The following is an 11,475-nucleotide window of genomic DNA, read 5'->3' as shown; positions in this document are numbered from 1 at the left end:
ATTAGCACTTAAGTTAGGACGTACAAGCAGGACAGTACTGTATCCAGTTCTTTATTCATCAAAGCAGCAGTGACTCACAGGCCGGGCAGAGCATGAATCCAGCTCCTCAGCTCCGTACACTTTGACACTTTGAAAGATTCACTGTGCAGGTTGTTTCAAAGGGTCTGAATCGTTATAATTCTTGGGAGATCTCATGAGAGCTACCTTCCCCCTCATGGCTTCAGAGAATATATATATTTCCCTGATGTGTAGCATGCAGACATTTGCGTCGATGGAAAGATCAAATCCTGAACTGAGCTGCAGATGTCAGAGTCCTGTCATCTGAGAGATTCTGGACATGTCACTTGTTCCAACCTTTACAGACTATTAAAGTATCTTGAACCTGCTCCGTAGGACTGAATTGGCTTTAACATGAGTATAAACAGGAGCTCTACACATTCTATCACAGCTGAATTCAGACATGTCTGCGTGTAAATAAGTGAGAATGTCTGCTTTTTATTTGCGATGATTACCCTTTATCAACATTTTACTTGCATTTGTTATTTAAAAAATCCTCACAAAGACAGTCATGTTCCAATCTCAACTTTCATTACAAACCAAACATTAATTTACATGTTTTAAGAAAAAAAACTGTATTGTGTGCTAGTCATCAGTCTGCTCCTGAATGCTCTTGTTTCATCTGTGTGAGTATGTGTGTGTGTTTGGATGGATGTGTTTGTAAGTGTATGCGAGTCTAATAGCTCCTGGTGGTCTCGTACATCTCTGGGAAGGGGAGGCTGACGTGTCCACTTCCAGCGACAAGAGGCAGGATTCCAGCATTGGGAACAACATTCCATGACAGCGATAGAGTGATGTTCTTGTTGCCTCTGGAGACGAGATAGACATGATCACCAGGTTTTAATCACCATTAAGAAAAGATGTGGAGTGCTGAAGTTTTACTTATTAATCGTGATGCGTGAAATAGCAAAACCTAATGGGTAGCTTGCCATTAACAATACATTTACAGAGGTGTGTGTACGTGCATGCGAGTGTATTTCTAACCTGAGTCCGTTCCCATCGTCAAAGAAGAAGTATTTCGACTTCATGTCTCTGAGGTTCAGCTTGGTGTTTTCACCTCGAAGGACGATCTTATCCCAAAGCACCACCTGATTCAGAGACTGACACACACACAAACACACAGATAAGTGTCTTTCAGGTTACATGACAGCCCACTGACATTGAGAGTGTGTCTGTTAATAGACTGATGGAACCACTAATGTTTGAAAAGTTGTGTTCATTATGTGTTTTTTTTGGAGCAGACAAGTGGAAGACTCATCCTACCACAATTTTAAAATTATCCAAAATAATATGAAAATCTCTAAGATAGTGTTTTGTCTCTATCTAATATGTATCTCTTTAAAACATTACATGGCCTGGAACCAAGCAGTGTCAAGATAATTTAATCTAACAGTAAATGTCAGTATATGTATGATGTATTCAGGGTTCCAGGAATATAAGAACTATTTAAATGGTTTACTCTTGAGCCTTAATAATGTCTAGAATATACTGATTGTTTTCTCATTGCAGTTTTCCCCCCACAGCCTGTAACCATCTCTCCATTAATCCACTTTTATAAAGATGTACAGTTAAATTTATGGTTAATGTTATTAGTTCTTCAGGGCTTAATGCTGCTTGGGTTTACTCTTGTATGTTGGATTTTTATATTTTTTACTTTAAATTTCTAACTGGCTGGACAAATAAAATGTATTAATGATGAATTATTCTTTTTTTTTCCTGATAAAGTTTGAAAAACACTGCAACATGCCCATCACTTTAAAACATAAGTCATTATGTCTATCCAAGCGTACAAAACTCTAACAATTTATTTTCACCTAAAATAATATTTAACTATTCATTCAGCCCTAATCAGAAGAACACCTGTTCTGCCCATAACTCCACTTCTGTCTCTCTTTTTGTGCGTGCGTGGGTTAAATAGCACTTACATTACTCTTTGAGGCATACTCAGCAGACAGATAAAGAAAAAGCTGTTTCACGTTCCAGTCGAAAATTGGCTGCAGATGTAGCAAAGTTAAGAAACCATGACCACCACCACAGACACCATGACCACACCAGCAGATCCTGGGACTGACATGGTCATTATACAACACACAGATGTATTTACTTGTAATGGACCTCAGTGAAATAGTTCAAATGAAAAATGTCACTCAGTCTGGATATTCTGTAAACAGATTCTGGAAGGACCAGATATCAGTATATGGATGGACAGAGAGAATGTCAGTGTTTCAAGAATATTAGAAACATTTCAATGGAACATTCTGAGCCTTAACAATGATAAATATCACAGTCAAAACATATCTGAGGAGTTTAAAGGATATTAGCTGAGAGGTCAAAGGTGAGGAAACCCAGGTCACTGCGCTCTCTGGGTCCTGTGAAGTCATCAACATTCTTCCTGTTCATGAGAGAGAGAGAGAGAGAGAGAAGGGAGATGAGTATGAGGGATGATGGAGGAAACAGCACCAGACATTCTGAAAGCAGGCTGATGTGCGCTTCAGGATGATGTGCGCTGCAGGATGTTGTGCGTGACTGCAGAGAGCTGCTGGAGAACAGGTGACATGCAATCGCTGGGATTAGAGAAACCGAGAAACGCTCCTTTAGCTGTATGGACATGAACATTTTAGGAACCAAAACCACGTCTCAACGTTTCAGTACTGTGACTCCACAGTCACTGCAGGTTGGAGTTCAAGGCTTGACACAGTTTAAAACAGCGTTCACATCCATCAAAGCTGAGCGAGACTTGCATTAAATTACAAATGTAATGAAAAGGTTTAGAGATGTTGATTCTATTACTGTAAACAGGGCAGTTTGTTTTAGCCCTTATCTTTCAAATCCAAATCGGAACAAGTGTAAATGTGGCGTCTTGAACGAGACCTGATCTGGACAGTGAACTGAAACGTGTGTTTGACTGAGTAAAGGTTTCACAGGTTTAAAGGTGGTTTTCAAACCGTATTCAGTCTCAAACTACGACGCCTACCACTGCCACAACAGGGAGAGGAGCACTGTCCAATCAGACACTGACTTCTGTCATAGGAGACAATTAGAATGGCACCTCTCTATCTCTCACTTCCTGTAAATCTTCCTCCTGTGTGTCGTGCCTCCGCCAGCAGCTGTGAGATGGAGATGTTCAGTGTAATCCATCTCTGTGTGAGCTAACCTCAGGTGGCACAGGTTCACACTAGGACCGGCTGCTACAACGTAGCGTCCCACAAGCACAGCATCAGACCCCGAACAAGAAACGAACACGTCCGTAATCACACATACAACCGCCGTAAACATCATGCAGTGTTGTGCTAGCATCTTTATGCTAACGGCTGCCGCTCTTACAGCATGACTTTGGAGACGTGGACGTCCACAGGAACTCTTCTGTCTTTGAAGGCAGTGGTGACGAAGCAGCCAAACGTTAGAGCCGCCATGACGCTCAAAGAGAAGGCGAACAGAGAGTTCGCTCTGGACAGAACCGTATTCATGGTGGAGAGTCGAGAGCCACACCGATTCAGACACTGTTCGAGGCTAAGCTAGCAGCTGAGTACAAACAGGAAGTGTCAAGCGTTAGGCCACAAAGACGTACCTCCTGTTACTTTGTTTCAGAATAAAATTACCAGCATTACAGTATCTGGGACCAATATATATATATATATATATATATATATACAGTTGGAGCCATACTGATCAATTATCCAGTCAACAATATTTAATCGGACACTAATTTGAGAGTAATGTAATTATTTTTGCCTAAAAATATATAATTAGCAGTTGAAAGTTGACCACAGAGGATCTTTATTTATAGTGTTTTCAGCAGACGCACAACATATATCAAACAATATTCAAAAATAACAGTTTTGGACAAATAACAAAACAATCTGTTGTGATGACTGCAATGACATTAGAAAGTTTAACAGGATGTGTCAAAAATCATTCACTCACTTACTACTCACTATATAGTATGGACTAGTTAGAGGACTAGTTAGTCCAGTATAAAGTGGATTATATAATACCGGACTATATAGTCCTTTATATAATGGATGATATAATAGTGGACTTTAATGTCAGCAACTATCTACGTAAAGGGTAATATATTTACTTCCGGTTTTGTGTGTATCACCGTTTACTTGATGCAGCAGGAAACAGGAAATACTTTTGAATGGGAGCGATGAATAGGCGGAAGTTGTCAACTAAATGAAAGCTTTATTAACACCACAGAGATATTACAAAACAACAACAAAAAACAGTACACGAAAAGAAATGAGTGTCTAACAACAACACAACTGAAACTGTATGAAAGGAAAGTGTAGATGCACTTACACTACATGTAAATATTAAGAAGGAAGGAACCATTAAATACATTTTACAATGTTTCGTAAACCTTTTTGTTTTTCAATATTTTAAATACAGAGATAGAATGATTGATGTTCAATAATGAAAGTTTTCATAAGGAAGTAATCAGGCTTCGTGAATGTGATTCACAATTTATCAATAAAACCACAGCTTCTATAACAGGGACCATGATCTTATCCCAGATTAATCATGAGATTTTATTTCAAAGGTGTACTAAATACAGGTTTAAATGAATGAGAACATGACCAGGCCTGCTCTTTACTGAAGCAACATAGATCGGAAACATTGGAACTTAAGTTGTGAAATAATACATGGCAAAATAAGTGAATAAATCACTAAATTTGTATTATTATTATTACTGTTATTCTTCTTGTTACGGTTATTCTTATTAAGGCAGAACAGCTCTGCTGGACGGGATGCATCCTGTTCACACATCAGCAACCTGTTGCATTTATCGTCCCTCTGGCACATCTGGAACCACTGGGCTGGCTGCAGGTAAATGTTAATCTAAAAATCTCACAGAGTAAGGCTGCCAAAGTTTGACCTACTTTAAAAAGCTGAAGTCAGTAGCTCCAGTCTATACATAGCAGCTGCTCCTTAGGTTACATCGCTATGTTGTGTATGCTTGTGGTGGCACTACCTGAAGACTTGCTGTGAAACAGGTTGTTTAAAGTTAGACTGATAGCTCCAACATCGGCTACTTGGTGTTACTTGTCAAGTCAGTTAATAAGGGCCACCTCAGGGATGAAATGGAGGCTCTCTCCTCCATCACAACAATCCACTTGTATGTTGTAACCATATGAAAATTTAGATAAGACAAATGATGTAGTCTAATAATAAAAACCAGTATCATTTTCATGGAGAGTAGGTCAATGTGGTGGAGTGATATAATGTTAAACGTTTTCAGGATACTTGGATCTGTGATTAAACATGTCGCCGATCGTTCACCAGTCTGGTGCGGACAGTCCAATATTCTTTGCTGCAGTCGGCATGGCTCTTTGGTGGGGCCTGCTCGGGAGTCAAAACAGTTGGGTGTGGAGAGGAGGGTTCAGACATGTCAAGACATGTTCACTAATCTCAGTGGGAGAGCAGGATCATAACATTACCCATATCAATATAAATGAGCAGCATTGCATCCATATCAGCCACAATTAACTCTGTATCTGATCAACACTCAACATGGCCCTTATCGTTCATGCCTCAAATTGCTCATGTAACCTCTCAGCTGGACTGAATTATTGTATTCATTTATACACACTAAAAAACAACAGGGCAATATGTATTTCAATTACATATACATTTTCAATGAAACTTTTAAAAAACAAATTCAAGGTAAGATTCTTTACTGAAATGTTTTCTATGATGTTGAGTTATTGTGAATAAATCTTGAGAATTATTTGATTAAATCATGTTAAACTTTTACATAAATATACATATTTAACACACAATTTATTAAATAATATCCCTCTCTATGATTTATTCACACCTACTTAACATGATAGGAAATTCTTCATTAATGTGACCCTTTATATCAGGGTCAGCAACTTGCGGCTCCGGAGCTGCATGCGGCTCTTCAGCCCCTCTGCAGTGGCTCCCTGTACAGTGTTGTGCACGTTGCGCATATATTTTTACCGCGAAGGGTGAACTTAACGTATCAGTTTTCATATGGTGAACGTGAGTGAACTTCACGTTCACATTCATTTTTTAAATCATCATCTTATCAGGCCAGGGTCGCAACGGAGCCGGGGCGCAGAGCCGGGTCGCAGAGCCGGGGCACCCAGTGGTGGTTCCACTTGGAAATGCTCCCCGGGCGAGACCCCCTCCGAGCGCCCTGCCGCAGGATGAGGTGCGCTGCAGGATGATGTGCGCGGCACGATGATGTCAGCCACAGGATGAAGTGCGCCACAGGATGATGTGTGCTGCAGGATGATATGCCGGCAGGATGATGTGCGCTGCAGGAGGATGTGCGCCAAAGGATGAAGTGCGCAACACGATGATGTAAGCCGAAGGATGAAGTGAGCCACAGGATGACTTGCGCCACAGGACGATGTGCGCTGCAGGATGATGTGCGCTGCAGGATGAAGTGCGCCACAGGATGATGTGCGCCACATGTTGATGTGCGGTGATGATGATATGCGCTGATGAAGTGCGCAGCAGGATGATGTGAGCCACATGATGATGTGCGGTGATGATGATATCCTGCAGGATGATGTGCGCCACAGGATGATGTGAGCTGCGGGATGATGTGAGCTGCAGGATGATGTCAGCCACAGGATGAAGTGCGCCACAGGATGATGTGTGCTGCAGGATGATGTGCCGGCAGGATGATGTGAGCTGCAGGAGGATGTGCGCAGCAGAATGATGTTCGCCACAGGATGATGTGCGCCACTTGATAATGTGCGCTGCACGATGATGTGAGGTGATGATGATATGTGCTGCAGGATGATGTGAGGTGATGATGATATGTGCTGCAGGATGATTTGCCCCGCAGGATGATGTGCACAGCACGATGTGCACCCCAGGATGATGTTTGCTGCACAATGATGTGCGCTGCAGGATGATGTGCGCCGAAGGATGAAGTGTGCCACATGACATGTGCACGGCATGACAGTGCGCCATAGGACGATGTGGGCCATGTGCGCCCCAGGATGATGAGCGCCGCAGGCTGATGTGCGCTTCAGGATGATGTGCGCTGCAGGATGTTGTGCGTGGCAGGATTATGTGTGCAGCAGGATGATGTGCGCCACAGGTTGAAGTGCTCTGCACGATGATGTGAACCAAAGGATGAAGTGCGCCACAGGATGAAGTGAGCCACAGGACAATGAAGTGCGCTGCAGGATGATGTGCGACACAGGGTGATGTGCGACACAGGATGATGTGCTGTGATGATGATATGCGCTGCAGGATGATGTGCGCTGCAGGATGATGTGCGCTGCAGGATGATGTCAGCCACATGATGATGTGCGCCACAGGATGATGTGTGCTGCAGGATGATGTGCCAGCAGGATGATGTGCGCTGCAGGACGATGTGCGCGGCAGGATGATGTACGCCGAAGGATGAAGTGCGCCACAGGATGACTTGCGCCACAGGACGATGTGCGCTGCAGGATGAAGTGCGCCACAGGATGATGTGAGCCACATGATGATGTGCGGTGATGATGATATGCTGCAGGATGATGTGCGCCACAGGATGATGTGTGCCACACAATGATGTGCTCTGCAGGATGATGTGCGCCAAAGGATGAAGTGTGCCACAGGACATGTGCACGGCCTGATGATGTGCGCCATAGGACGATGTGGGCCATGTGCGCCCCAGGATGATGTGCACCAGGCTGATGTGCTTCAGGATGATGTGCGCTGCAGGATGATGTGCGCCAACGGTTGAAGTGCGCTGCAAGATGATGTGCACCCAAGGATGAAGTGCGCCACAGGATGAAGTGAGCCACAGGACATGAAGTGCGCTGCAGTATGATGTGCGACAGAGGATGATGTGCGACACAGGATGATATGCTGTGATCATGATGTGCGCCACAGGTTGAGGTGCGCTGCACGATGATCTGCACCCAAGGATGAAGTGCGCCACACGATAAAGTGAGCCACAGGACAATGAAGTGCACTGCAGGATGATGTGCGACACAGGATGATATGCCGTGATGATGATGTACGCCGCAGGATGATGTTGCGTCGATGATGATATGCGCCGCAGGAAGATGTGCGCCGCATGATGATGTGCGGTGATGATGTGCGCTGCAGGATGAAGTGCGCTGCAGGATGAAATGCGCTGCAGGATGAAATGCGCTGCAGGATGATGCGCGACACAGGATGATGTGCGACACAGTATGATGCGTGGTGATGACGATATGCGCCGCAGGAAGATGTGCGCCGAATGATGATGTGCGGTGATGATGTGCGCCCAGGATAAAGTGCGCTGCAGGATGAAGTGCGCTGCAGGATGATGTGCAACACAGGATGATGTGCGACACAGGATGATGTGCGGTGATGACGAAATGCGCTGCAGGATGATGTGCGCCGCAGGATGATGTGCGCCACTTGATAATGTGCGCCACTTGATGATGTGCGCCACTTGATGATGTGCGGTGATGATGATTTGCGCTGCACGATGATCTGCACCCAAGGATGAAGTGCGCCACACGATAAAGTGAGCCACAGGACAATGAAGTGCACTGCAGGGTGATGTGCGACACAGGATGATATGCCGTGATGATGACGTGTGCGGTGATGATTATATGCGCCGCAGGAAGATGTGCGCCGCATGATGATGTGCGGTGATGATGTGCGCTGCAGGATGAAGTGCGCTGCAGGATGAAATGCGCTGCAGGATGATGCGCAACACAGGATGATGTGCGACACAGGATGTTGCATGGTGATGACGATATGCGCCGCAGGAAGATGTGCGCCGCATGATGATGTGCGGTGATGATGTGCACCCAGGATGAAGTGCGCTGCAGGATGAAGTGCGCTGCAGGATGATGCGCGACACAGGATGATGTGCGACACAGGATGATGTGTGGTGATGACGAAATGCGCTGCAGGATGATGTGCGCTGCAGGATAAAGTGCGCCACTTGATGATGTGCGCCACTTGATGATGTGCGCCACTTGATGATGTGCGGTGATGATGATTTGCGCTGCAGGATGATGTGCGCCGCAGGATGATGTGTGCCGCACAATGATGTGCGCTGCAGGATGATGTGCACCGAAGGATGAAATGTGCCACAGGACATGTGCGCTGCAGGACGATGTGGACCAATGTGCGCCCCAGGATGATGTTCGCTGCGGGATGATGTGCGCCCCATGATGATGTGCGCTGTAGGATGATGTGCGGTGATGATGATAGGCCCGGCAGGAAGATGTGAAACACGATGATGTGTGCCGCAGGATGATGTGCGCCGCAGAATGATGTCAGCCACAGGATGAAGTGCTCCACAGGATGATGTTCGCAGAAGGATGAAGTGCGCCACAGGATGACGTGCGCCACAGGACGATGTGCGCTGCAGGATGATGTGCGCCCCAGGATGAAGTGCGCTGCAGGATGATGTGTGCCACATGTTGATGTGCGGTGATGATGATATGCGCCACATGATGATGTGCGCTGCAGGATGATGTGCCGGCAGGATGATGTGCCGGCAGGATGATCTGCGCTGCAGGACGATGTGCGCCATGTGTGCGCACTTAATCCTGTTGCGCACTTCATCCTGCTGCAATCATCCTGCGGCGCACACATCATCTTGCAGCGCACATCACGGTGCGGTGCACATATACATCATCCTGCAGCGCACATCATCATCACCGCACATCATCCTGCGGCGCACATCATCCTGCGGCACACATCATCCTGCGGCGCACATCATCGTGTGGCGCACATCATCTCATCCTGTGGCGCACATCATCCTGAGGCGCACATCATCCTGCAGAGTAGAGGTAAACTAACCAGGGACAAATCCCCAAAAAGAAAAGTCTGGGAGGTAAATAGAGAGTTTGATTCTGCGTGGACGGATTCATTTGCTTTCACTGCCAACGATGCAGTGTTACCTGTATTCTTGATATGTGGCGAGTGTTACGCACCTGGCCTAGGGGCGCCAGGCTGCACAACAAAAAGACGGGAGACAACAGTTTCTCAATCCAAATAAGTATTTAATCAAACCAAACCAATCCAAGTGCTCAACTTATAATAAAAGTATGGGATGTGGAAGTCAGTAAGTCCGTATGGTGGAGTGTGTGTGCATGAGTGGATTATAGGTGTGTGTTGTTTCAATATAAGTGTTGAAAGGTGTGCATGGCTCTGGAGCTGCAAAGAACAGAGAGGGAAGGACTGGGGAAGCAGACTCTTATATCGCGTTGGCACCCGGGCTCAGGTGCACGCCAATCACTCCTAATGACCAATCAAGAAGGTCTCTGCTCCCCAGTCCTAGAAACAAATGGAAGACACAACATACAGGGAACCGTCACACCCCCCCCCCCCCCATAAAGACGGAGTCCCAAAGGGATCACCGGCAACCCATTTAACATTAGATAAGTATATACTATCTACTCTCTAACATACCCAACCTCTACTCCAATGGCCGCCTGCCCACTGTCACAGGCCTCCACCCCAGCAACCAGGGTCACGTTGCCTACCGCCGCGTCCAGGGTCACGTTGCCTCCCGCCGCGTCCAGGGTCACGTTGCAACCCGCCGCGTCCAGGGTCACGTTGCAACCCGCCGCGTCCAGGTTTTGAAGGAGGTAGAGGACCTACACAGTCTATTATTAAATGTTCAAACGGCTGGCTAATTGCCGGGATGGGATACCATGGTACTGGTTTCAACTTTTGATTAGGCTTGTCAGTTAACTGGCATGTATGACAAGTTTTGATAAATGCTGACACATCTCTCTTCATACGAGGCCAAAAGAAATGCCTAAGTAGTCTATCGTAAGTTTTTCTCACACCAGCATGTCCAGACTCATTATGCGCTACTTTTAACACTAACTGGCGAAGTTTCTCTGGCAACACAATTTGGAACACTGGTTCACCCACAAACCTTCCTTTATGTGACAGCCATTTTCTCACCAACAATGAGTCCTGCAGAAAATACCCACAAGCACTGTCAAATAGCTCCTCCTCTGGCCGTACCAATGGAAATATCTCCTTCAGATAGGCATCAGCCTGCTGTTCCGCAACCAGATCTGAATGGGTTATGGACAATGGAAAATCAGAAAGAGGTATCGAAAACTTTTCAGATACCTTTGTCTTAATTGAATCATTTAAATGAGATTTCTTTTTTAACTTAGCCATTGCACGGGTCACCGCACACGCTGTAAAAACCTCTGGGAAGTCATGTTCACATTCATCAGCTTCCTCCGTTACCAAGGTCACCACTGCCGGCGGCGGCGGGACCCCAGCGCAGACCTTAGCACCCCCCAGGTCGTTGCCCAGGATCAGCGTCACACCCGGAATAGGCAGTGCTGGGCGCACAACGAGCTTTGCTTCTCCCTGGAACAGTTCACATTTTAGGACAACATTATGCAAGGGAACCAACAAAATATTCATGTCTATGCCCCGGATAGGAACCTTATCACCAGTGTC

General features: G+C 45.8%; 1 protein-coding gene across 1 annotated transcript; it reads right to left on the bottom strand.

The window, feature by feature from the left end:
* Positions 1–35: 35 nt before the first annotated feature.
* spcs3 (signal peptidase complex subunit 3) lies at positions 36–3,606 on the bottom strand. The gene is made up of 5 exons (XM_062388965.1): positions 3,382–3,606; positions 2,376–2,449; positions 1,983–2,059; positions 1,042–1,157; positions 36–866 (listed from the first exon to the last, which is right to left on the bottom strand). Exons 1-5 carry the CDS (start codon positions 3,522–3,524, stop codon positions 734–736), a joined length of 543 nt encoding a protein of 180 aa, XP_062244949.1. The 5' UTR covers positions 3,525–3,606; the 3' UTR covers positions 36–733.
* Positions 3,607–11,475: the final 7,869 nt, after the last annotated feature.

The sequence above is a fragment of the Platichthys flesus genome, chromosome 5 (genome assembly GCF_949316205.1).
Source record: "Platichthys flesus chromosome 5, fPlaFle2.1, whole genome shotgun sequence".
In the NCBI taxonomy this organism is placed as follows: domain Eukaryota; kingdom Metazoa; phylum Chordata; class Actinopteri; order Pleuronectiformes; family Pleuronectidae; genus Platichthys; species Platichthys flesus.
This window is presented reverse-complemented; position numbering and strand designations above follow the sequence as displayed.

Coding starts and splice junctions, on each gene's coding strand:
- spcs3 (XM_062388965.1), bottom strand. CDS start 3,524: ATGAATACGGTTCTGTCCAGAGCGAACTCTCTGTTCGCCTTCTCTTTG. Junction 2,450..3,381: donor CACGTCTCCAAAGTCATGCT/GTAAGAGCGGCA, acceptor TCTCATGAACAG/GAAGAATGTTGATGACTTCA. Junction 2,060..2,375: donor CACCTTTGACCTCTCAGCTA/ATATCCTTTAAA, acceptor TAACTTTGCTAC/ATCTGCAGCCAATTTTCGAC.